Here is a 26956-nt window from a genome sequence, read left to right on the forward strand (position 1 = left end):
GTCGCAGTGTGGCTATGCCCCGACGCGTGCCACCCCAGCCGCTGGCGCCGAGCCGCACCGCCGCAGCCACAGAGCCCTATCACGCGGAGGCCTTGGGGGAGCAGATCAGGCAGCTGTGTGTCCGGGCCCACACGGGTGGATCCGACCGCGGACCACTGGCAGGCGCTACCGTCACCATGGACAGGACCACCACTTAGGAGTGCACGAGGGGGAGGAAGGAGGGGCATGGTGCCCCACCGTCGCCTTCCTTGCTGCCGCACGGGCTTCCGGCGGCCGCTTAGGAGACAGCGAGGGATGGGGAGCGGCGCGTGGAGGGCGGTGCCGGGCGTTGGGATCCGCCCGAGCCGCCCCGAGGAGCGATGAGGCCGTTGGGTGTTAGCCTGCCGCATGCGCATGCTGTCCATGCATAGAAGGATAATAATCTTCTAAACCAGCAGGATTGAAAAGTAGTATCAATTTTTTTTGCAAAGAAAGTAACGCAGCATCAAATATTCAAATTAACAAGAAAGTATTGAATTGTTCAACTTCAAAAAGTTCCTATATCATCGTCCAGATCAGTTTCACAACAACAAATCTAAAAGTACATTCCAAAGAAAGTTTTTACACTGACGGTATTATACAGGAAGTGCATTCCACATTTAGCGAGGTAAATCACTCCAAGAAACAAGTTCTTGCTCCATGGTGTAGCATCGAGTGGCTTCATGATTATTTATGGAGTCAGAATTTGCTTTGAGCTGATTATACTGAGCGCGAGAACTTGAGTTGGACTTGGACAGTAACAATGGCTCAATTTCATTGTCCACTTGCAAATCTCCTCGATTGTTCTTAGTTATCTTACCCCGTAAGAGCTGCAGTCTTAACTCCACCTCTCTCATTGTAGGCCTCTCTTCTCGTTGAAGCTTTAAACATACCTCTGCAAGTGAAGCCATCTCATCAATTCCCCCCTGGCTTGCTTCCTCAATAACCTGAGGATCCAATATTTCTGTGGTAGTTTTATCCCGCAATCTTTGAAGGAAGCAATGAGATAAATTCTGCTTTTCACCCAAGCAATTGAGAAAAATTGGTTTCCTCCTTGTTAGTAGCTCAACTAGAATCACACCAAAGCTATAAACGTCGCTTTTCTCATTTAACTGTCCTGTATGGTAATACTCAGGATCTAAATACCCAAATGTCCCCTGCACAATGGTGACAACGAGTCTCATCAATAGAAATGGATCTTGAAGCACCAAAATCTGAAACCTTTGCAGTGAAACTGTCATTTAACAGTATGTTGGCAGATTTCACGTCTCTATGGAAGATTGGGATTGAAGCAGCCGAATGGAGATAAGCAAGAGCAGTTGCAGCCTCAAGAGCAATCCTTGTACGGTCATCCCATGTTAACAAACATCTGGTACTCAAATCACCATGAAGAAGATCATAAAGTGTGCCATTCGAGATGAATTCGTACACAAGCAAAGGCACATCAGATTCAAGGCAGCAGCCAAAAAGCTTCACCACATTGCGATGAATAATTTGAGCCAAGATGGCAACCTCATTTATAAATTGATCGATCTCACTCTGCTCCACGATTTTGGACTTTTTGATGGCTACCACACGTTGATCTGATAAAATGCCCTTGTAAACTGTACCATGACCACCACAGCCAACAATTCGTGTCGAGTCAAAGCTATTTGTTGCCATCTCCAGTTCTTCTAAGGAAAATATTTTTGTGCTCTGGGCAGCAGTTTCCTCAGACAAGATTAGCTGCACCAGGAGTAGGCCTTTGTTTCTCCGGAAGTGTGCCCTTCGAATTGTCCTTCGGATGTGTCTCCTCCATTGTTGGATTAATATGGTTGTACTTAACGTGAGAGCCAAGACTCCAAAACCAGAGCCAAGTCCAGTAGCAACAGCTGCACAAGTAATTATATATAGATATGGGGTCAGAGTTACAACTTGGTTACTTTTTAATTTGTTTCTCAAAAGAAATTCACATAATATGCATGCAACGTAGTGAGGTACAGTGAAAATCTTATTTACATACCAAAAACAAAGCTGTGATGTTTACTGTAACTGGATTGCCTTTCTACATGATCGAAAGATGTGCCTTGAGGGCAGCTGGTGCAACTGTAGCTTCCTTCCAGGTTATGGCATGTTTCATTACATACGTAGGGTATCTTCACACACTCGTCGATATCTGCAAGTGGCCTTCCAGAAAGTGAGCTGAAATACCTGGATAATGAATCTCATGACTGTATTCTTCAATTGTTTCCCCATGGAGGTGGAACTTTTATTAATTTTGTGCCACTGGATAAGTTATGGCCTTATGGGACTGCCTGGTGGGCATACAACGTTTCAGACTCACAAACAGTGGCTTATAAGAGAGTATAACTTTTTAGTGTCATATTGAACATTGTCTTTTTTGTATTAAGTTGCGTACCATATATTCTTATTTTGGCTACCAAAGCATACATCTATCCTTATTAGATTTATGACATTTGATCCTAAATTCGCTCAAAAAATAAAAATATAACAAAAAAATGATTATAGATGCAGAGTATGCATACCTTGGCAACTACCATTCCTGCGGGTGTAAGGGTTTCCTTCATAGCCAGGTGAACACTTGCAACGATAACCAACGTAGGCATCTCCGTGGGTGACATTCGTGCACTCACTGTTTGCACTGATGCATGCATAGCTTGTGTGGTTCTGGTTCTTAGCCACGTCACAAGTTGTGTTGCTGATAGCCCATTTCCAAATACCATGTTGCTCAGTATCATCTATTAAATCTTCAATATTTGACATGTCTTTAAGGTCATATGTTTTGTTGATAAATATGAGTCCTTCATCTAAAGAAATATTTTCCACCTGATACTGCTCCCACGAAAATGGTTTTCGGATCAGGGGTTGATTTGATGTGCAATTTAATTGAAATTTCCAATTAGCTGAACAGTCTGGTTCAAGCCCAAAGGGGAATGGAATACTTGTATTGCCACATGTTCTCGAACAATTCAGCTTGTCGTGACTGGGGTCATACTCTGTTGAATTATACAATACGAAAGTAAGATGGGCGTACAAAATTGACTAGTATCCATTCTTAGACAATGAATACATAATGATTTATTCTTGTTCAATGAATTTGTATGCGAGTATGTGAATGAATGCGCGCCAAATTAACCCATGGAAAAAAGCTTGTTCATGTGGAATGAAAAAAATAAGTCAAAGAATGAAAGGACTGCAAGATAGTCTGGTCCCTCCGTTTGTTTTTATTAATTAATAGGTGTATTAGTATTTTTAAAACTCTTTAGTGGTATTACTTTATTTGACCATAAATTTCTTTTACAATCTGTCATATAATTCTACGGATACAAATCTATTATATGACTTGCAGACACTGAGCATGCAAATTTATGAAGTTTGAGTTTTCAAAGTATTCGTAAGGGAAAAGTTGAGGGAGTTCCCCACGTAAAATTCTTATAAATGAGAAATGAATACTATAATAGTGAAATATTAAGAACCAATGAAAGGATAAACAATAATTGTAAGGAAAAAAATCCATTTTTGACACCTCAACTATTGGGTTTGTCCAACTTTGATCCCCAACTACGAAACCGGATATAATCGACACCCTAAGTTCAAATACCATGCAACTTTAGCATCTGTGCTCGTTTTAGGTGGTTTAGCGCTGACATGGAGTGGGTTTGACCCGCCATGCTGGCCACGTGGACGAGCTACGTCAGTGGCCATCTCCACCACCACGCCATTGCCCGCGCCGTGAACCATGCATGGAGAGGCCGATGTGGTCCCGAGATCCCGCCGACCCTGCCACCACCGCCCGAGGAGGAGCTGCGCCGAGCTCGCATGCAGGCCGCCGAGATCCCACCGTCGCCCGAGACGTGCCGAGCTCACGCGCGCGCCGCGACCGCCGCCACCCGCGCCGTCAAGGTGGGGGACATTGAGGCGGCACTAACTTGGATAAAAACCACCCCCTGCACTTGTTCATCTCCCCTCCTCGCTGGTTCATCCCCTTTTGCCCAAGCTCCCTCCCACTGCCAAATTCGCCATCATCAAGCCATATCGATCCAATTCCTCTCGCATATAACTTCCTGGTTACCTTAGAGACCCAATTAAACCATCTCCGAGCTGAATCCACCCCAAGAGCTCCAACATCTTGGTCTTCACGCACGCGAGGTGGCAGCGCATGGCAGCCTCGTTGGCCGCAGCGGCGCCTCGCGCGAGAAGGCAACGCTTAGCCGGCGGCGAGGCTCCAAAAGTGGAGGAGAGAGATATATGTGCCACGTCATTCGGTCAACAGTCAAAACCGCCGCCACGTCAGATGAAAACCACCAAAATCAGGTCGGGGTATGAATTGCACCGGTTTGAAAAGTTGTACCAATGTTAGATGGTTTAGGAGTTAGGGGTTAAAATTAGACTTTTCGAAGAGTTAAGGGGTCAAAAATGATTTTTTTTCCTAATTGTAAAGCCTTAACTAGTACGAGCAAGAAGTAAAATGAAACATCAGATTAGTCAGATCGGAAAATACTTTGTGCCCACATGGCAGGTACTCCATTTAACTACGTTGCTCGATCGTTAGTTTCTTTACGTGAGAGCACTCATATTCTTTTGTCTTCTTATGTCTGTCTTCTCTTTCTTTTCTTTTTTTGTCTGTCTTCTCTTTCTCTTTCGGGTTCCCACCACTCCCGACTCCCGTATAGAGGCACACACATGCATGGCTCCAAAGGGCATATATTACTTACCCCAATTAATTTCTAGCACTTGATTTGAAAAATAGATTTGATAAATTAAAGGAGAATAAAACATATGCTCATTTTTTTAATAAAAAACATGTATGCTCAGCCTTTCCAATCAGAGTACATCTTCCAATTTGAAAATTACAACAACAAATTGAATAAGACATGACATACCTTTTTTTTAAAAAAAAATACAGTTTAGGATTGCATCATGAATCATTGGAAACGAGAATCAAGAAGGAAGATGAAACAAGAATGAACGCCAACTATCTGATAATAAAAAAAAAGTTCAAACTTGGAGTTCAATAGATTTTGGAGTTCTAAATCCAACAAGAAACAAATAAGCATATGTTCTTTCATTCCATCGTTTCTCTACTCTATTCCCAAAGCCATAAAGATTGCCTGCGTGAGAGGGGGTTCGAGCTCGCGGTGGCTGGACGGCCGGCAGTCGCGCTCCCGGTGGCTGAGCGCCCGCGGCGGAGTAGCTCGCCCACGGCAGCGCACCACGGCTGTTGGGCGTCGGTGAGGCCGCAACGTTGCGGGCGGGCGGCAGCGGAGGCTCGCCCACGGCGATGCGCAACGGAACTGCGGCCAGCTGCGGAGCGCCCGGCAAGCGCGCAGGCGAGGCTGTGGCCGGCAGCGAGGAGATAAGGAGATAGGGTGTGCGTGGGAAGGTGGGGAGGGAAGATGGAGAAAAAGTAAATACATGTTATTGATAGCATGCACTCGCTCAAGGCTCAAAGTAAAAATGAACAAAAAAAATATCCTCTTGTTCGATCACGTGGTTCTTTGATCATAGAGCAGGTGGACAGAGCTCACTATTTGGTCGTTTGACTGCTTAATGAAAGTTCTGTTGCTTTTGATTTGCTGGACGGTTAGCCTGTTTATGGGCTGTGGCAGACCTAGCACTAGTCCTTACAGTTAGTTAATACTCTCGGTGGCACGTTTAGCCTTTCTTCGACAGATTAAGGAAAGTAGTAAAAGGTCAAATAATATTCCTGTCATAAAACGTGTCACCTCTGCATACAGTCATGCCACTACTGAAGAACCCTATAGGTCGACCCAAAAAACCGGTAGCAACAAGAAGACCCGGTACTTTAGGTGCTCCATAGGTTACTTCAAAATGAAAATATTTCCCCCTCAATCACAACTGTGTAGGTGAGATGGTAAGGGAGGTACGTGCTATGCAAGAGGTCGCCGGTTTGAATCTCATCCACCGGACGCGCATGTATTTCACGTGAAAATTCGTGTGACGTGACCTTGGGACGTGCGCATGTGCGGGGCTCTTTCCGAACTTAATATATTTTATTGACTAAAAATACTAAAGAGAGCCTTATCAGGTGTTTTACCCAGTGACGAAGACCGAAACTTTTAGCCTCGGCTTCGCAGTACCAGTTGCAAAACCGATACTGATGGCCCATTCTACCCGATACTAATGACCTTTTCTCTAGTATAGTGTGCTGAGGGTATTTTGGACAGTTCACACCTGATTTTGAATCCTGAGCATAGCTATACTCTAGGATGGAGTGAGTAATATCTCAGTGATAGGTATACATGTGTATGTCTAGATGAGTGAACCTTGGAGTATTTGTGTGTGGATTCACATGGGTGAGTGTACACACGTGTATGAAATTAAAGTGTGTGCATTTGTTCTGTGTTTTAAGAAAATTATGATAGCTTGTTTGTAAGCTGCTGTAGAAAGCAGTTGCAAAGGATAAGATGTACTTTGCTGGGGGGATTAAATTAAAAATAAATAAAAACACGCAAATGTGCACATGCAAATTCATAAATTGATTGCGGAGGGCAACACCGCCGTTGGAACTACAGTATTTACCTGATGAGTAGCACCCGCCCGGGCCGACAACATAGGGATTGCCAACGTCGTTTACGTTGGAGCAGCGACATCTGTAGTACCCTCTGTTTCCATCATCCCAACAATCGCTGTTAGCAGCACAGGCGTACTGCTTATTCATCGCACTCGCAGCCGTTCGACAATTGGGATGATCTGTGATCACAGGCCATAGGAATGTCGTAACAGCGCCAATAGTGCTTTCGTTAACCTTATCAGAGAACAGATCAGCCATGCTAAAAGTGTATCCTAGAGTGCCACCATCTACGAACGCTTTGACAGTAGCATTCGCAAGAGCAGCAGGCACTGTTTCTTCCTTTTGAATGATGGAAAGTGTAAAGGCACGAACGGACCTATAGAACTGGATGCTGCAGCATCCCATGCCGCTACAACCTCCTTCCTCCGCCGCCTCCTTCAAAGCCGCCATATCGTCGCATATGCTAGCACAAATACCCAGCAGGTCGCCAGGACCAGTAGTAGTATTTTCGAACAAGAAGGCCTCAAAACCGCACCCGACGATGAACATAGCTGACTGCTCCCAGATAACAAGGCTCTTTCTAGGAGCCTCCCATGACCTGCTGTAATTGCCAAACGCACTTGGACTGGTGGCGATGTTGAAGACAACAGACGCGCAAACATCGCCATATGGATATTGGTAGACGATCTCGGTGGTGGTGGTGTTGGCCAGGAAGAGTTTGGGAGGTCGGGTGCTGCTGTTGCAGGTGACCTCGAAGCCCGAGCGGAAGCAGCCCCGCCCGATGCCGAAGGGGTACGAGATGTTCACGCCTCCACAGGATTTGGGGCAGTGCGCGAGGTCGGCGGCGGTGGGGGGCGCGGCAGATACCCCAGCACGGCGGTGGCTGCAGCCAGGAGGGCTAGGCATGCCAATAACTCGAACCACCACCGCTTGGTAGCGCGGACGGTAGTAGATGCATCCATACCAGTCATGTTGCTACAAAGTTTCCTACTCTAGCTTGCGCGCGGGATTCTAGTGTACTTGTGTTTCAGGATCTTAACTGGAGTTCCTGCAGCCCTGGAGTAAGTATATAGTGCTAGCAGTAGTATATAGTAAACCACATGCACGTACGATGACCGCCTCCTGCAGGGCTGCAGGCTGTGACTCGCGATTGCGAGACTTGCTTGGAAGTCAGTCGGTCCCTGGCTGCACGCGACGACAGTGAAGTTGTGTAGCGGCTTGACTTGTGAGTCCCCATCCTAGCTAGTTGTAAATATAATAATTATGGTGGGGAATGGAGCACTGACCGAAGATGTAGGAAAAAAGAAGAATAGTAAGATTTACAGTTGTGTCCGGACCAATGCAAATATGTAGGTGACTTGTATTCCCACTGGCCTCCGGCGACAGTTGTGTCGTTTATGCCAACCTGTCATGCCATTTTCATGATATGTATGTATGGGGTCACGACTACCATGGAGATAAGAATCCTAGCCGTGCCCCCTACGCCAATGAACTTTCGCCATTCAGGAAAAATATACTAGCTCTAATATTGAATTCTCACGAAGCCCATAGAATAATTAAACCCTAAACAACAATCCACTGAAAGATACACAGTAGCCTTCTGAGACAAATATTTCAAGCCTGGCCACCACTCGCCACTTAATTTTTTCTACCATTATACCAAGTGTGTGTGTGTGTGTAGTCGTCCTGGTCGATGGTGACCGGAGGGACGGATACCCTAGGGCCTAGGTACTGAATAATAAGGCCTTCTCCAGTGCGTTAACTCCCTCATAATTCTCTCATACTATACATAGCATTGGTCAACATTAAAAATTAGGGATTAAATTCATATCCTGAAATAATGTTTCAGTTTTGCATCATGGATGCAATCCCTCGCTCTCTTTGTCTATCAAAATCATGCATGCAAGCCAACATCCAAACGTACGGTCACAATAAGAAAACAAGGACTTTTACTGTCATGGATAATATTAACTATTTTGGAGTAATTTTAAACGTTTGGAGACGTAATTTTAGGATATGTTCAATTGTTTAGGATCTCCACAAGTAATTTTAAATATTTGGAGAAGTAATATTGATTACAATTGGATCTGTTCCATCAGCATAGTTTGTTATGCAAGGCATAAGTAATTTTAAATTCACTTAGGCTCTGTTTGGATGTTGACATTGGAGGGCCTTGAATTGAATTGGGTTCAATACCAAATCAACTATGGTATTGAAATGAGATACAATTGCAATTCTATTGTTTGGGGTGTGGCTCGGTATTGAGACTAGGAGCACATGCGTGGGATGAATACCGGTTGGCATTGAGATTGATTTCCAATTCCGAATTCTATGTCATCCAAACAGTTGACATTTGCATTTGCCAATTCCAATTCCGAATTCCGAGTCCTAATATCTACATTCAAACGCTAAGTAATTCACAAATTTGGCTGTTCATGAATACCATTTCAAGAACTAATTTTAAATATCTTCCAAGGTCCTTGATTATACCATTTGTCATGCTGATGAGATCAGTCCACGCAAATCAATATGTGATGCATATTTTTGGTTCAGAATGAGATAATGCATGGTTCTTTTGCAACTCCAGGCACCATGGAAGGAAAGCAAGCGAGGTTGCAGTCTAGTCACGCTGGAGAACAGAACGAAAGCTAGGAAGCTCTTGTAGCAGGGGTTATCTACCATCTAATGCTACCGCTGCACGGTTGAGCATCATCATCAATTCCCAATCTTCCTTGCACAAAATTGACGACAACAGTGTTTTAATAACATGCGCGACAGTCAAATGTGCATTAATATAGTCCATAATCATGACAAACCAGGGTCTCCAAGGCTAATTACGCATTAAAAACACACATTACTACGAATTTTACTACCCCTGCGATTGCCATCATAATTTTCTCTCACCGGACTGCTGGTGCTGCTCCGCCGTGTGTGCTAAATAGTTATTCAACTCCCAACGAGTTGAATAGACGGGTCCTAAGGCTTGCCACCAAGTCACTGCTGTCACCTTGATCCCGCTTTTCACTAAGGAGCTTCTCCACAAAGGAAGGATATCTCCATGTTCCCCGCACAAAGCCGTTGACGCCGATCCACACCAAGCCAGAAGGTCGAAGACGTAGCTGGCGAGCCACCAAAGCTCCAAGAGGCTGGCACACCAGGATACAAGCTTGAGCAGCTCTCAAGCACAACACACAACGCACACAATCTTTGCTCTTGCACTCTCTCACGAGCTAACCTAGCACTACCACTCTCAAGTGTGTGTTAAGGACTAAAAATGTGATCACTAAGCTCTTGGATGGTTTGGAGGTGTTCTTCAATGTGTATGGGACTTCCGTCTTCTCCAGCAACCTCAGCTGACCCGAGGTGAGGCATATATATAGCCCTCCAATAGAATAGAGCCGTTTGTAGCCATTGGGGCTTTTCTGCGTAGGGCGTCAGTTCAATCGGTGTGGGACCGTCGGTTCAACCAGTCACAAATGTATTTTTGGTTGCCTTGATTTCAGCCCCGCCCAAAGTTTGGCATTTTTGGATTGACGCCCGGGAGCAACCAAACAAGGGTATGAGAAAAAAAGGGAAAAAGCTAGATTTGTAATTAATAAGATTTATTTATAATGTTCCAATAAATTTTTGTGATGTAATAAAGTAATAAAATAAATAGTCAAAGTTGCATGTAATAGAATGAAAGACAAAAAGGTCAAAGAAAAAAGAACGGAGCAATTATTAAGTCATTCAACAGCCTCTTAACTTACACACATAAAAGAAAGGGTATAGCTTTGCTTCTTCTTTTTTTTGCTGAAAAGTGATTTCAATGAACCTATAAGGACAAGTACATTTGTGTTGTCTTAAAGGCGGTCTTATGCAGTGACACGTAATCTTAGAACGATCTACTAGACAACTTCTACAATAGCTTGTCTTTTTAGTTGTCTTATATTTATACCACATCTCTTGTTATGTGGGTGAAATAAAGAAATATTTTGAGTTGGTGGCAACAACAACTCGTACAATGGTGGGAATTGCATGAGATGATCTATGAGACCGCTGACGTGTAGCAATGTATATCTATACTATAAAAGTTGAAATAATTGAAAACAATTCTCACCCAAAGTGAACCACCCTTACCCCTCACAGATGGCCCCACAACACAGGTCCCAAGATGGCGGATAGATGAAAACAGCTATTTCTAAAAAGTTTCCACTCAAAATCTCCAACTTTTCTCACCATAGCTCTCCTATACACCCACCGTACCCACCTATGGATCTCATATGGAAAGCCAATTAGCTACTATCACATGTTAGCATACGCAGCCTTCTCATAATTAGCCTCTTATTTGCTTCCCTGATGATACAAATATTTTCATGCACGGTGATCAATGTTTCCAAATTTATTTACACAATGGTTTTGAAAGGATATTAACTGACATAATTGTTTTATGGAAGAAAAAGAAAGATGTGTATTATTTTTGAAAAAAATAAATACGTGCCTGTGGCACTACATCTTCAAACAAGGTAATACAAAATTACCGGAGGTTACAGATTTTCTTTTCTTTTCTTTTGAAAGGTATTTCTCTCTGTTTTTTTCCCAGCAATCCGTTTGGTGGACATGCCACGTAAAGTACACTTGGGAAGTTGGGATCTTTACGCAATCATCATGCTTGTGGATGTGGTGCTCACCGGCCTAGTATGTAGGGGCAGACCTATGAATCCAAGACAGAGCGCCAACTAAAATTAGGCCTTGTTTAGTGCATAATTCAAAATTCCAAAACTATCACATGCATGAAGTATTAAATTTAGACTAAATAAATAACTAATCGCACAGTTTACTTGTAAATTGCGAGACAAATCTAATAAACCTAATTATATCATGATTAGACACTAAATTGCGTCGCTTGGCCTGATGTCCGTGTTGGCGCCGTGGCACAAGCCAGACCGCGGGGGGAGGGTTGTTTCCGCCGCGTCCGGCCGGTGACGGCGACGCGGCAACCACCGGCACATGCAGGTATGCACGGCCGGACGGTGAACGGTTGACGAATGACGAGCGCCGGACAGGGCTCGGCCTGTCTGGGGCACCTGCCTCCTAGGTTGCCCATGCTTAACGTAAGGAAAAGGACGAGTCCTATGGTTGAAGGCTCGACAGCGAGCGACGCTGATTACGGCCGTGACTGGCGGCACCTTCCGCCGGTCATCATAGGCCTCGTTTTTTTTCTTGTTTCCGAATGTGCCCTTGTTAACGATCTCACCCGTTAGCGTATGTCTATTATTTTTTAATGCAAATTATGCCAATCCTGAAGCAGTGCAGCAGAAGTGCAGAACGACGGGTTATTCTTCATTTCACGCTCCTCCATAATTCACTTGCCCTCCACGAGGGGGAACTGGAAAAAATAAAACAAATGCGCATGAACAAATTGGCATCGAAGGCTTCTTTTGCTTGACGCATGCAATGCATTATCCACACGGATGGGCCGAACTGAGTTCTAATCCTTGGCCCATCCTGCCATCCATAGCATATGGTTTTAAGCAATATTTGGCCCAGCGAAACAAACCAAGCAGAGTTCCATGACTCGAACCATTACCCAGTAAAAGCAACTGAGAAAACCGATGGACAGCTTTCTCCACTCAGGCATGCTATATGCCACCACAATCGAGTAGTTTCTACCGTAAAACACTAAATCATATGAAATTTTATTTTATCATTATGGTTCAAATGCAGCCATCCAATTTCCACTCTTAAGAGACCAGACGAGCTTATTTGTGCCGGTCTCCAGAAACACATCATCACTGGTTTTAACCTCCTCAAACTTATCAGGATCATAGCAGGTTCTTCTGGGCAAGTAATACCCCCACTGCTGTACACATGACAACAGAGATCAGACCGTCTCGGGATCGCAAGCGCTCCTTCCATGTCAAGGGCTCGGAGACTTTCCTCAACACCTCCTGAAACTGATGTTTGGTGTCATCCAGTGACCCAGAATTGTCGATCACTATGTCCGCTTCCGACTTCTTCCAGTCTAGAGCAAGCTGCGTGTTGATCCTGTTCTGAGCCTGTTCTTCAGAGCAACTATCTCTTGACATGAGCCTCTCGATCTGGGTTTCTGGATTAACCCAGACAACAATGATTGGATTTGTCCATCTATCCATCTTTGTCTCAAACAACAGCGGGATGTCGAGGACGATAACCTTGCATCCCTTCATCCACAGTTTTGCAATCTCCCAGAATATGCCAGAAGAAATATGTGGTGCTAGAAGACTGAAATTGAACAATAAGTCATACATGAAATGGCGCCAATCATGACAGAATATATTTACCAAAGGAAAAAAGTCTAAACTACTCCCCTCAACTATAGCCAAAGTCTGGATAACCCCCTAAACTATAACTTGGTTCAATTTACCCCCTAAACTATACCATTTAGTTTATTTTATCCCCTAATACAATTTATCTTTTTTGTTTCTCCATACACAAGTTGGATTTTAATTTCAAATTTTGCAGAGTAGTAGTGGACATCATAATGCATATTTAGAAAAAGTTTTACAATTTTTCCCCATTAGTTTTCATATAATTTTGTACACCAATGATTAATTTATTATTAAATATTCTAACCTATCAAAATAATAATAAAAAATTATGATCTATTTTTTCTAACATCTGTTATGGTGCGTATTAATATGCTGTAAAATTTCAACTCAAAACTCCACCTATGCATGGAGAAATAAAAAAGACAAATTATATTAGGGGGTAATTTGAACCAAATGGTATAATTTAGGGGGTAAAATGAACCAAACAATAGTTTAGGGGGTTATCTAGACTTTGGCTATAGTTGAGGGGAGTAATTTAGACTTTTTCCTTTACCAAAAGATATTAGCACGAAGGAATCATTATGCACTTAAGTCATGAGATGAGATCATTGGAGAGCAAACAACTGCGAAGACCTATCTCAAAGTTATTTATGGCACCTTTCAATGCAGTGAACTTTAGTTTCTCCAGCATTCAAGGATTGCTCGTGGAAACCTTGTCACATTTTATTATTAATATGAAACAAAGATCAGTATTAATAAAGCACATAGTTGGTATGTATAGAAACATACAGCAAAATAATGTCATTTTTCATGCCAACCAAAAAGATATTCGAGTACATGATACAGAAATAAGTGATGATGCTCTTCCTGATATGATTATTTTGTAGTAATAGCTAGATAAGCAAATTCATTCATAAATCTGCATTCTTAGAAAAAAAATGCAAAATATTTGAATTAGTGAAAGCTGTACCAGTTAAGAAGTTGTCGCTTTGATGGGTCAGAAAACACAATTTGTCCCAAGCGAGCTCTGTCAATTTCTCCATAGTCTAACAAAATTTCATCCCCAAAGGCTTTTACAATCTTCTTCCAACCTCCAGTACCTTTTTGCACTACATTCTATATATGCAATGCTACGAAATTAGTACAACAAATATTTGTCACCTCTCACAGGCCTCACGGCATCAAGTGAAAAAAAAACTCAAAAAGCACTATTAATATCTAATAGACATGCTTTGCAGTGCAAGTTATATATCTAAGCCATGCTTGGCAGCAACTGCTGTTGTGGTTTGCGAGTACAATTGTTGCTAGGCCACATATCAAAATGACAGAAAAATATTGCTCCGTGCATTATGGTGGCACTGATTCTGTTATAGTTGCCAATTTGTTATCCAAGCTATCCATTGATTAAAGAAACAATTATATGATTTTACAACCTCCAACCAACACAAGACTACGTTTGAGAGGTTGCCAATCCCTGTTATCATGTTGTTATTCGTACAAGATCTGTTCTAAACAGTTCCCATTGGAAGAAGAGAATAAGCTCTGCAATAAGTTCAGGAATCTTTTTTATTTTGAGTCTCAAGTGAATGTACATGTCTGTAATGAGTGAGATGAATGCCACAGCTTCATGTGAAAATTAACAGGATTCTTTCTTGGAACATAACTGCATAGGTGGAGATAGCCGGTGGACTCTAATTATCAACTTATCTCCCCCCATACAGACCAGGCTCTACCTCCTCTTATTTTTGCCAAAAGCAAAATTGGCACGACTATATGTGACTTTTTTTAACACAAGCATGCAAAGACTGAAGTTTTGGCGTCCAGTTATTCACACTAAATGCGCAAGGACCTGGTTGTTCCTCTTGTTGATTCTAACCAAAAGCACTACTGAGTGTAATTGACAAATCTAAGCTTTACGGTGAGACCTAAAGTGTAGCAAATTTAACATCATACAAAAGCTCGCAGCTTAAAGCTACAAACTTTGAGGCTAAAACTAAGTAGGCTCTGCACGGAATTGTCAGATAAGTCAAGGACTGGGCAGCCCGCTTAGCTTACCCGAGCAACGACGTCGGCGTCGACGACAGGGACTCTGGCGTCCTTGAAGAGGTTGGACACGGTGCTCTTCCCGGACGCGATCCCGCCCGTCAACCCCACCAGCCTCATCTCCTTGGTCCCCCCCCTCTCGCTGCAAACGAAAACAGCGTACATCCTCAGTAGCCGATCTCTTACTTCCACAGGGAACGGAGCACTAGGACCAAAGGAGATCCAAAGTTGGGGAGAGGGAGTTTACCCGGGGTGTTGCAGTGCAGGGCGCTCCGGCGGTGTTGGATTGGGCAGCGATGGGTTGGAGGAAGGGAGCGGGGTAGGGGAGGAGGGGAAGTCCGGCGGCGGCGGCGCAGGTTTGTGTGGTGGCGTTTCCGGTCGAGAGAAAAGAATATGGGGGCAGGCCGGTTGTCAACGAGCGAGCTAGGGTCCCGTTGGGATCAAATTCTAGATTTTGATAAGCTAGGATTTTGGATGGATTAGAGAATCTGGATTTAGGATAAAATGGTTGTTTGGAGACGTGGATTTCAGTAGCTGATAATCATGGGCGGGGAGCCGGGGACGTGGCGGGCGACGGCGGGGAGGCTGGCGCTTGAGCGGCTACGGGCGGGGAGGGATGGCTTGCCTGCGCTAAGGAGCGGCACCCTGGCGGGGAATAGCGCTCGGGCTGTCCGTGGTGGGTCGGGCGGCTCCTGGTCCTGGGCGGCCGCTCGCGGGGAGGGGCCATGAGGGCCTGCCTGGGCGGGACTGGCGGCAAAGACCGAAGCTTGCCCCGGCGGGGAGGGGCGAGATGGGCGGCGACTGCTGGTAGGGATGAGGGCAGCGACGGTTTGGGGGGGGAGGGGGGGTACAAGTGCAGGCGGTGGCGAACGAGCTGTGGCGGCGGCAGCCTGTGCGGGGAGGGGCAAGGACGAGCGGCCGCTGCGGCGGCCTGTGCGGGGTATGGGCGGGGACGGCCGGCAAGAGCGGTTGCGCAGCCGGCGGAGGAGGGAAGCGGGAGTCGAGGACGCCGACTAGAAGGCGGAGGTGGCGAACGAGGAGAGAGACGTGGGGAGGGAGAGGAGCAAGTCGCCTGAGACCGATGGGGCAACACAATGGTTAATGGATGTAATTTGTCAGTGAAGTTCATGGGCAAAAATGTAATTTCAGCATGCAGTACAAGCTGGAATCAGCACCGCTCCAGCATCTAGGATTTTAAGAATCCAAAAATCTCACTTAAAGAATCTGCATTAAAATCCAGCCTGTTTGGAAGCCTAACAGATTCTAGCTTCTGGATTTCTAAAATCTACCCTCTTCCAAACGGAGCCTAAGTTCGGGTCAGCTTGAGGGCTGCCAAAAAAAAATTGAGAATCAAACAAGCTCCGAAAGGACCCACACAGCAAATTAGTGGCTGATGATGAGGTAAGCAAATTAGCTGGTGAGCCTACATTCGCCATTGCGTAGCCTGGTAGCCACCAAGTCTGCTGCAGATGTGCATGCTCTCCGTGCATAGAGGAACAATCTTCTAAACTAGCAGGATCGTTATGTAGCATCAAAAAATTTTTTGCAAAGAAAGTAATGTATCATCAAATATTCAAATTAACAAGAAAGATTGAATTGTTCAACTTCAAAAAGTTCCTATATCATCATCTAGATCAGTTTCACAACCACAAATCTAAAAGTACATTCCAAAGAAAGTGTTTACACTGACGGTATTATACAGGAAGTGCATTCCACATTTAGCGAGGTAAATCACTCCAAGAAACAAGTTCTTGCTCCATGGTGTAGCATCGAGTGGCTTCATGATTATTTATGGAGTCAGAAATTGCTCCGAGCTGATTATACTGAGCGCGAGAACTTGAGTTGGACTTAGGCAGTAACAATGGCTCAATTTCATTGTCCACTTGCAAATCATCTCGATTCTTCTTAGTTATCTTACCCCGCAAGAGCTGCAGTCTTAACTCCACCTCTCTCATTGTAGGTCTCTCTTCTCGGTGAACCTTTAAACACATCTCTGCAAGTGAAGCCATGTCATCAATTTCCCCCTGGCTTGCTTCCTCAATAACCTGAGGATCCAATATTTCTAAGGTAGTTTTATCCCGCAGTCTTTGAAGGAAGCAATGAGATAAATTCTGCTTTTCACCCAAGCAACTGAGAAAAATTGGTTTCCTCCTTGTTAGTAGCTCAACTAGAATCACACCGAAGCTATAAACATCGCTTTTCTCATTTAACTGTCCTGTATGATAATACTCAGGATCTAAGTACCCAAATGTCCCCTGCACAATGGTGACAACATGAGTCTCATCAATAGAAATAGATCTTGAGGCACCAAAATCTGAAACCTTTGCGGTGAAACTGTCATTTAATAGTATGTTGGCAGATTTCACATCTCTATGGAAGATTGGGATTGAAGCAGCCGAATGGAGATAAGCAAGAGCAGTTGCAGCCTCAAGAGCAATCCTTGTACGGTCATCCCATGTTAAAAAACATCTGGTACTCAAATCACCATGAAGAAGATCATAAAGTGTGCCATTCGAGATGAATTCGTACACAAGTAAAGGCACATCAGATTCAAGACAGCAACCAAAAAGCTTCACCACATTGCGATGAATAATTTGAGATAAGATGGCAACCTCATTTATAAATTGATCGATCTCACTCTGCTCGACAACTTTGGACTTTTTGATGGCTACCACACGTTGATCTGATAAAATTCCCTTGTAAACCGTACCATGACCACCACAGCCAACAATTCGTGTCGAGTCAAAGCTATTTGTTGCCATCTCTAGTTCTTCTAAGGAAAATATTTTTGTGCTCTGGGTAGCACTTTCCTCAGATGAGATTAGCTGCTCCAGGAGTAGGCCTTTGTTTCTCCGGAAGTGTGCCCTTCGAATTGTCCTTCGGATGTGTCTCCTCCATTGTTGGATTAATATGGTCATACTTAGCGTGAGAACCAAGACTCCAAAGCCAGAGCCAAGTCCAATAGCAACAGCTGCACAAGTAATTATATGGTTGTGGGGTCAGAGGTACAATTTGATTAAATTTTTTGTTTCTCAATATAAGATCTTCACAAAATATTCAACGTAACAAGGTATGTTGTAATAGTATTTACATACCAAAAACAAGGCTGCGATGTTTACTAGAAGTGCATTGCCTTTGTACAGGATCAAACGATGTGCCTTGAGGGCAGCTGGTGCAATTATAACTTCCTTCCCGATTAAAACATGTTTCATTACACAAGTATGGTATCACCAAGCACTCGTTAATATCTGCAAGTGACATTGCAGAAGATGAGCTGAAATAATTGGATAGTGTATCGTACTTGGAATTCAAAATTCAGACACTTGTTTCCTTGTGGAGGCAGAACCTTCAGTTTTGTGCCACTGAATAAGTTATGGGGATAACACGCCACTGATGGTCCTACTACGTTTCGGACTGACAACGAGTGACATATCAAAGATTATTCCCTTTTTAGTGGCATATGTTGGGGATTGTTTACATAAATTTTGTACTACATCATTCATATTTTGGCTATCTATTTAGTTACCATAAGATTTTCCATAAAAATACAACTGAAAGAATGATGATAGATGCAGAATAGGCATACCATTACAACCATTCCTTACGTAAGGGTTTCCTTCATAGCCGTGTGAACACTTGCAACGGTAACCAATGTAGACTGGTCCATGGGTGACATTTGTGCACTCACTGTTTGTGCTGATGCATGCATATCTGTTCTGGTTCTGGTTCTTTGCCACGTCACATGTTGTGTTGCTGATAGCCCATTTCAAAATACCATATTCCTCAGAGAAATCAATATCATCGTCCATTAGATAGTAAATTCCCTCTTCATACATATCATATGATGACATATGTTGAGGGTCATAGGTTTTGTTGACATACAGGAGTCCTCCATCGACAGAAATATTTACCACCTCAAATTGCCGAGATGGTGGTCCGATTAGGGTCAAATTTGACGTGCAATTCAGTTGAAATTTGCTATTAGCTGAACATTCTTTTTCAATCCCAAATGGGAATGGAATACTTGTATTGCCACATGATCTTGAACAGTTCATCAGCTTCCCGTCACTAGGGTTGTACTCTGTTGCATTTAATGAATATTAAGAACAAGGTGGCTTGCCACAAATACGAAAGTAATAAGACAATCAAAAAATGCTTGCCTATTGTCAAATACAAAATAATTCATTGAGTGGAATGTGTGTGTGGTCCTTAAACTTATCATGATGTGCCATCTAGAGCCATCAACTCTCAAACCCGATGTAGATGACACATTGTTACAATAACTTTTAAGAACCTTCATGTACTATACTCTTATTTATGCATGTTCAACGAATTTTTTTATATATGTATATATGTCAGCATTATTATTAGCTGATGAAAAAGCAATGCTTTTCCGTGGAATGATAAAATAGGTTGAAAACACGCTATTTCAAGGCACTTCTTTAGAGGGGGGGGGGGGTAGGGGGACGTTGAGGGAGTTATAAATTTCTTAGAAATGAGAAATGCATATTATAAAAATGATAAAAGTGACACGCACTCGCTCTAAGATCTGGTTTTTTATGAAACAGGAAGAGCAGGGTACTTGCAAGCCGAAACAGAACTCATGAAATGAAAAAAGAAAAGAAACAAAGAAAATCAAATATATACACACACACACACACACACAGTTCCGACAATTATTCTTTGAGGATCTAGCAAGTCTAGCAAGGTGGTTTTACCGGCTGGTGTTTGTCGTGAGCTCTTTGCCGTGTGCAACACACAGCAAAGCCTTTGCCGTGTGCCTCTAGCATATGGGCAAATAAGCTAAATCCCATAGTGAGGCTAACACACAGTGAAAAAGGTAAAATTCGTGGCACTGAAGGCACACAGCTCTACGATGTAGGGATGGACTGATGGTTAATTAGCATCAGTTGTATTTTGTCTATATCGGATGCCCTAAGAATTGTGATATTATTGTAATATAATTATCTAGTCAAGATACACCAAAAATACCAGAATTATTGACTTCGGCTCGTATTCAGCCAAAAATGAGATATCATAGCCTTAGGGTCATTTCAGATATTTTACCACTCAGTTCAGAGAATCGACTCAAAATAATCAGGATTGCTAAATACCCAGCTTATCTAGTCAGCTGGCTTATCTTAAAATCTTGCTTCTCGGCAAAGTGAGGTCCGGAGAAGCGGAATCAGCAATAGGGCTGGAAAAATAGCTCGAGGCTCACGAGCCAGCTCGAGCTCGCTTCGGCTCGGCTCGGCTCGGAGCGGCTCGCGAGCCTCCAACGAGCCGAACCGAGCCTACTTCTCAGGCTCGCGAAAATGACGAGCCGAGCCGAGCCGGCTCGCTCCGGCTCGCGAGCTCAGTCCACTGAGGCTCATAATGGCCCATAAGCTATTTTGAAACACTCTAACACTAATATGTGGTGTGACAATATCAATATTAATCTATATCTATGCTTAACATGATTATTGTTTATTGATTACTTTCAACATATGTAATTATGTATATGCTTTATATATATATATGCACTAGTCATATACTAACTGCATAATATATATTTTGTGCCAGGCTCGCGAGCCGGCTTCGAGCCGAGTCGAGCCTCCTCGGCGAGCTCGCCAAACTGCCGAGCCGAGGCTCGGCTCGCTCAAGCACCGAGCCTAGCCAAGCCAGGCTCGGCTCGGCTCGTTTCCAGCCCTAATCAGCAGGGCTTAAGTATATACATGTGTATGAAAGTGCGTGCATTTGTTATGTGTTTTAAGAAAATTATGGTTGCTTGTTTGTGAGCAGCTGTAGAAAGCGGTTGCAAAAGATCAGATATACTTTGCTTGGGGGGGATTAAATTAAAATTTTAAAAAAACATGCAAACATGCACATGCGAATTTATAAATTGATCATGGAGGGCAACATTGCCGTTAGAATTGCAGTATTTACCTGAGGAGCACCCGTCCGGGCCAACAACATAGGGGTTGCCATCGTCGTATTCGCTGGAGCAGACACATACGTAGTAGCCTCCGTTTCCATCATGATCATCCGCACAATAATCGTCGCTGTTAGCAGCACAGGCGTACTGCTTATTCATCCTTCTAGTCGTTTGACAAGTTGGTTGATCTGTGATCACAGGCCCTAGGCGTGCCGTAGCAGCGCCAATGGTGCTTTGGTTAATCTTATCGGACAACAGATCAGCCATGCTAAAACTGTAGCTTCCTTCAGATAGGAATGCTTTGACGGTAGCATTCGCAAGCGCAGCAGGCACTGTTTCTTCCTTTTCAATGATGGAAAGTGTAAAGGCACGAACGTGCTCTTGCAACGCGATGTTGCAGCATCCCATGCCATTACAGTCTCCTTCCTTTGCCTTTGTTCCCAAAGCCGCCGAATCAGCGCACGTGCTAGCACAATTACCCAGCAGGTCGCCAGGACCACTAGTAGTATTTTCGAACAAGAAGGCCTCAAAACCGCACCCGACGATGAACACAGCTGACCGCTGATAGATAATAAGGCTCTTTCCAGGAGCCTCCCACGACCAGCTGTAATTGCCAAACGCACCCGGACTGGTGGCGAAGTTGAAGACGATGGACGCTTCAACATCGGCGCCCCATGGAAATTGGCGAACGATCTCGGTGGTGGTGGTGGTGTTGGCCAGGAAGAGTTTGGGAGGTCTGGTGCTGTGGTTGCAGGTGACCTCGAAGCCCGGGCGGAAGCAGCCCGGCCCGATGCCGAAGGGGTACGAGATGTTCACGCCTCCACAGGATTTGAGGCAGTGCGCGAGGTCAGCGGCGGAGGGGGCCGCGGCAGATACCCCCAGCACGGCGGTGGCTGCAGCCCTGAGGGCTAGGCATGCCAATAATTCGAACCACCACTTGGTAGCGCGGACGGTAGATGCACCCATATGAGGCATGTTGCTAGAAAGTTTACTACTCTAGCTTGCGGGATTCTTGTGTACTTGTATGTCGCTCTTGCGTAAGAGCGCTAACTTGGTTTCAGGATCTTAACTGGAAGTTCCTGCAGCCCTGGAGTAAGTATATAGTTCTAGCAGTAAGCACGCATGCATGACAGCTCTGCAGTAAGCACACAGACTATGATGAGATTTTGGGAGACTCGGAAGTCAGTCAGTCCACGCGACAGTGAAGTTTTGTATTATTGCTCCCACTTGCCGGAAGCGACGATTGCGTCATGTATGTCCACCATATTTCCGTGACGTTTGCGTTACAGGGAGCGAGCACTACTAAAAATAGGCTTATAGTATCGGGTGATGAGACTTTAGGTACCCATTTTCCAAACTAGTACTGCGTAGCCGGGACTAAAAGTCTTAGTCTTAGAACATCTATAAGAGTTTTCTATTTCTCTTTCACATCTTTGTTTTTTAGAAAAAAAAAATTCTCTCTAATAGTTTTCTATCTTAATTCTCCATCTTTTAATAATTGACATATTGTCCATTTTGTGCGTAAAGATATGCACACCTCTGTGACTCAGGAGCGGCTTCTGGAGGGCGATTTTTTGTCGCCGCCTGTTCTCCCCGCCCGCGTCGTCCTCCTTCGCGTCATGATGCTCTGGCCGCAGGCCAATAGGCATAGGTCATGATGGCGTAGACCCTGCACGGCCCCCTGCCGCTTGGTGGCCTTTTGCCTTGGCCGGCGGCCCGGCTGCCCTGCATGCCTGGTCGGGCATGCTATCTCTTTTGCCTTGGCCGGCAGGTGGTGGTCTGGTGGATCAGGGAGGGGCGCCGATCAGGGAGGGGCGCGCGGTATGTGGTGAGGCCGATCAGGGGCGGCGGCAGGTGGTGGCGCCTGGGGGCGGCGGACGGCAGGCGGCAGGCGGCGGCGCGCGGAAAAACGACGATAGGATTCGCAGGAGCACGACGTCTCTCGCGCCACAATTTCTGAGTTAAAATAGAGAATTATTGGAGATGGATTTTTTTTTCTCCCTTTACTTATTTGGAGAGTTGGCAAACAACAAGTTTGGGGAAGAAAATATAGGGAACTCTTGGAGATGGTCTTAGGCACCGGATAAAACAATCGGTGGCTAAGGCTCTCGTCAAAGAAACATATTAAGCATGAGATTTACGCGCACGTTCGGTAGCTGAGATTCGGACCCGCGACCTCTTGCCTCGCGCGTACCTCCCTTACCATCTCACCTATATAGCACTTGTGATGGGAAGAGAGATATTTTTCTTTTGAAGTAACCCATGGATGAGCCTAAGATACCTAAGACTCATCCATAGGCACCGGTTAGTGATACTATCCGGTACTAATGTCACCCGGTACCTATGGAAAGCTTTAGGGCTCATTCATAGGTTCCATTCAACCTAAAATACTGTTATTTTTTAGGTGAATCTTTAGCGTGTTTTTTAGTAGTGGAGGTAAGAATGGCTAGCCGTGCTCGGTCCGCCAATGACTTGCAGAGTTGTTACCCTCGTCAACAGGTAATCAGTCTAATATAATGTAGCACTTCATGTCCCGTCGAAATCAACAAGCTGTAGCTCACCAAAAGAGGCAACACGACCTTGACTCAGGGCCGGCTCTTGGTCCATGCAGCGGAGGCGACCGCCGGGGGCCCACAAGAAAGAGGGGCCCAATAGCTAATACCATGTACTGTACCCTATACTAGTTTAGTCCGGCCTGCTAGGCACCGCCGCATAGGCAGCCGTCCTGCAACTGTGCAATCGAGACGAGGGCACCAGGCCCCTGCGCTGCCGCTGCGCAGACTCTGCCCCCTCTCCTGGCCTGGGATCGCCTATCCCCATCCATCGCCGTCGCCATGCAGGGTCTTGCTCCCTGGCCCCGGCCCTGTGCCCTCCCTGATCGCCATCGGCCGTCGCCCTGTAGCTGCGCCCTACCCGATTGCAGTGATTGGTAATTCCTATAATTCTTTTTTTAAAACATAATTCCTATAATTCTATTTAATATATTTTATCTAGTCTCTTAAATACTTAGTTCTTTCCAATTCCAGTGAGGTAGCGACTAGCGAGTTAGTGACCATGACTTGCTTTTCTATTTAGGTCTTAGATGTTGCCCAAGAAACAATTGTCAGGTGCTCAGAAAAGAAAAAAGAGAAAACATGATGATCAATTGGCTGAATCGCAAAGGGGTGCTTTACATAAGTTTTTTGTCAGTTCAAGTAATGCTGATGTCAATGAAGTTGGGCAGGAATCTGATCATGGGCAGCAGGAACATGATCATAATTTAAATGCAGAAGATGAAATCAATGAAGATGGTCCAATGGATGAAGATTTAATTGCAGAAATTGATGCAATGGAGGATACAATGTGGCAGGAAAATTTGCATCCCTCATCTGATCATGAAAATTCAAATGGTGATGAACTAGATGGTTCTGGTTTATCAATCTATGATCCTAGAACATGGGATAATCTTGACAATCGTAAAAGGGATATCTTAATTGAAAAGGGGCCTGTGAGAGAATTGAATCTTGTTTTCCCTAAGGATGCCATTTGGAAGACATTTTTCATATGCTTACTACTCCAGAGACTTAACTAATGGTGAGTCTGTTGATAGAAAGTGGTTGGTTTACTGTAAACATGAGGACAAAGTCTATTGTTTTTGCTGCAAATTGTTCAAGTCAAACAAAAGCAAGTCTTTTTTAGCATCTGATGGAGTGAGGGACTGGCAGCGTCTTAGTAGGAAACTCAAAGAACATGAGAGCAGTGTTGAGCATCTGACAAACATGAATACATGGAATGAAGTTAGATTGAGGTTAAGCAAAAATCGAACAATCGATGATGATATGCAACGGGAAATCTCAAATGAAAAAGAGCGTTGGAGGCATGTTCTGGTAAGAATAGTTTCAGCTGTGAAGTTTCTTGCTAAACATAATTTGGCCTTTCGAGGATCAAATGAGAAGCTTTATTAAGATAATAATGGCAATTTTCTAGGCACAATTGAAATGATTGCTGAGTTTGATCCTGTGATGCAAGAACATATTAGGCGCATTAAAAGTAATGAAATTCATAATCATTATCTTGGCCACAATATTCAGAATGAGTTAATTTCTCTTCTTGCTGATGCCGTGAAGGAGTATATCTTGAAGATTGTCAAGGATGCTAAGTATTTCTTTGTTATCTTGGATTGTACCCCAGATGCGAGCCATCAGGAACAGATGACCCTAATTGTGCGTTGTGTCAATATGTCAAGTGGCATTCCAAGAGTGGAGGAGTTTTTTCTAGGGTTCTTAAAGGTTGATGACACATCAGGGTTGGGTCTTTTTGAGGTGTTGATAGATACATTGAAGAAATTGGATTTGAATGTTGCTGATGTGAGAGGTCAAGGTTATGACAATGGGTCCAATATGAAGGGACATACGAAAGGTGTACAGAATCGTTTGCTTTAAATTAATCCCAAAGCATTATACATGCCATGTGCATGTCACAGTCTAAATCTCACTCTTTGTGATATGGCGAAATCTTGCAGACAAGCTATTTCATTCTTTGGTGTTATACAACGGATATATGCATTATTTGCACGCTCTACTAAAAGATGGAAGGTTTTGTTGGACAATGTTCCAAAATTGACTGTTAAACCTTTATCTAATACTCGCTGGGAGAGTCGAATAAAAAGTGTGCAACCTATTCGGTACCAAACTCCCCAAATAAGATCAGCCTTGCAGAAAGTGGAGGAGGTTTGTACTGATGACCCATCAGCAGTAAGTGATGCTCAAGCTTTGGTTGGTACACTTGAGAATTTTGAATTTATAGTTGGTATGGTTATTTGGCATGATGTTTTATTTTCTATAAACATGGTGAGCAAAAAGTTGCAATCTAAGATTGTGTGCATGGATACTACTCTCAAACAAATTGAAGGGGTTATCTCATATTTTCAAAAGTATAGAGTCGAAGGCTTCGACTCTAGTATTGAGGTTGCAAAAGCCATTGCAGCTGATATGGATATAGAGCCAAAATTTCCTACAAAGCGCCAAAGTAAAAGGAAGAAGCAATTTGATGAAACAAGTGATGAAGAAATGCAGCTATCAGCTATGGAATCATTTAGAGTCAATTACTTTATTGTCATTGTTGACACGGCAATTGCTTCATTGACTAGTCGATTTGAGCAGCTGAAGACATTTGAAAAGGTGTTTGGTTTTCTATTCAACTCAGATAATTTGAAGTCCTTGGATAATAACGATCTACGTAAGCATTGCACTACTTTTGCAGAAGTTTTTTCTCATGATAATTCATCTGATGTTGATCTAGATGACTTTTTCTCTGAATTAAAAGTACTGCAAGTAACTCTGCCAGATGGTTTTATGTCAGCCCTAGAGATTCTTCAGTTTGTTACAACTGTAGATTGCTATCCAAATGTCTCTATTGCATATCGGATCCTCTTAACTGTGCCGGTGACTGTAGCATCAGCTGAAAGAAGTTTCTCAAAACTGAAACTACTGAGAAATTGTTTGAGAACAACTATGTTACAAGAAAGATTGAATGGCTTAACTATGTGCAGCATTGAGAAAGATATTTTGGACAACCTTGATCTAGATACGATTATTAATGATTTTGCATCAAGAAATGCCCGAAGGATCTTTTTTGTCAAGAACTGAAATATTACTGTTGATGGAATCATGGGTTTAGCTATTATTTGAGGTAATCATACTTGTTTTATTTTCTACTCTTTAATTTGTAATATAGACATTGTTCTTCAAAAATTATATATGTGATTAGTATTATTATCTATTTGCTCATGTTAAAAATTATTTAGCCTAAGGGGCCCTAAAGCATGGTTCGCTCGGGGGCACTAAGAATCCTAGAGCCGGCCCTGCCTTGACTCTGTGGTAGGTGCGCCGATACCCGTCGTAGGGGTCGGCAATGACACTACAGTAACCTTCTGCGACAAGTATGTGAATAGTGATTTTGGGTAGTAGCCCACTGTTGTAGTGATGCTGTTTTTTTTTGCCAAAGGGGGTATATATATATTAAAAGAATAGTATAGTACAACTCTGGAGTTTTACAGGAAACACTCTGGAACAACTGCGAATTACACCGACAACCCCCCAGCGAAGCCCGCCTCTAAGAAACAAGCCACCGGCGACGATCACCGGAACCAGGGACAGTCCACCTTCCTCCTCC

General features: G+C 43.8%; 3 protein-coding genes and 1 pseudogene across 3 annotated transcripts; 1 reads left to right on the forward strand and 3 right to left on the reverse strand.

Annotated features, from left to right (window-relative positions):
* Positions 1-474: 474 nt before the first annotated feature.
* Positions 475-7614, reverse strand: LOC120706895 (annotated as a pseudogene).
* Positions 7615-12202: 4588 nt separating this feature from the next.
* On the reverse strand, positions 12203-15454 carry LOC120706898 (dephospho-CoA kinase-like). The gene is made up of 4 exons (XM_039991648.1): positions 15134-15454; positions 14899-15028; positions 13814-13959; positions 12203-12796 (listed from the first exon to the last, which is right to left on the reverse strand). The coding sequence occupies exons 2-4, from the start codon at positions 15004-15006 to the stop codon at positions 12358-12360; spliced, it is 693 nt and encodes a 230-aa protein (XP_039847582.1). The 5' UTR covers positions 15007-15028; positions 15134-15454; the 3' UTR covers positions 12203-12357.
* A 1022-nt stretch (positions 15455-16476) lies between these two features.
* On the reverse strand, positions 16477-21851 carry LOC120706893 (wall-associated receptor kinase-like 10). Its single transcript, XM_039991644.1, has 4 exons — positions 20815-21851; positions 18473-18967; positions 17982-18134; positions 16477-17857 (listed from the first exon to the last, which is right to left on the reverse strand). Exons 1-4 carry the CDS (start codon positions 21776-21778, stop codon positions 16605-16607), a joined length of 2865 nt encoding a protein of 954 aa, XP_039847578.1. The 5' UTR covers positions 21779-21851; the 3' UTR covers positions 16477-16604.
* Positions 21852-23885: 2034 nt separating this feature from the next.
* LOC120709779 (zinc finger MYM-type protein 1-like) lies at positions 23886-26430 on the forward strand. The gene is made up of 3 exons (XM_039995430.1): positions 23886-24258; positions 24770-25175; positions 25305-26430. Exons 1-3 carry the CDS (start codon positions 23886-23888, stop codon positions 26428-26430), a joined length of 1905 nt encoding a protein of 634 aa, XP_039851364.1.
* The last annotated feature ends 526 nt before the right edge of the window (positions 26431-26956 follow it).

This window comes from Panicum virgatum, chromosome 5K (assembly GCF_016808335.1).
Source record: "Panicum virgatum strain AP13 chromosome 5K, P.virgatum_v5, whole genome shotgun sequence".
In the NCBI taxonomy this organism is placed as follows: Eukaryota; Viridiplantae; Streptophyta; class Magnoliopsida; order Poales; family Poaceae; genus Panicum; species Panicum virgatum.

Coding starts and splice junctions, on each gene's coding strand:
- LOC120706898 (XM_039991648.1), bottom strand. CDS start 15,006: ATGAGGCTGGTGGGGTTGACGGGCGGGATCGCGTCCGGGAAGAGCACC. Junction 13,960..14,898: donor ACGCCGACGTCGTTGCTCGG/GTAAGCTAAGCG, acceptor TTGCATATATAG/AATGTAGTGCAAAAAGGTAC. Junction 12,797..13,813: donor AAGCGACAACTTCTTAACTG/GTACAGCTTTCA, acceptor GTTCAATTTCAG/TCTTCTAGCACCACATATTT.
- LOC120706893 (XM_039991644.1), bottom strand. CDS start 21,778: ATGCCTCATATGGGTGCATCTACCGTCCGCGCTACCAAGTGGTGGTTC. Junction 18,968..20,814: donor CCCGGACGGGTGCTCCTCAG/GTAAATACTGCA, acceptor TAAATGCAACAG/AGTACAACCCTAGTGACGGG. Junction 17,858..17,981: donor ACATCGCAGCCTTGTTTTTG/GTATGTAAATAC, acceptor TTACTTGTGCAG/CTGTTGCTATTGGACTTGGC.
- LOC120709779 (XM_039995430.1), top strand. CDS start 23,886: ATGTTGCCCAAGAAACAATTGTCAGGTGCTCAGAAAAGAAAAAAGAGA. Junction 24,259..24,769: donor ATGGGATAATCTTGACAATC/GTAAAAGGGATA, acceptor GCAATTTTCTAG/GCACAATTGAAATGATTGCT. Junction 25,176..25,304: donor GGTCAAGGTTATGACAATGG/GTCCAATATGAA, acceptor GAAATCTTGCAG/ACAAGCTATTTCATTCTTTG.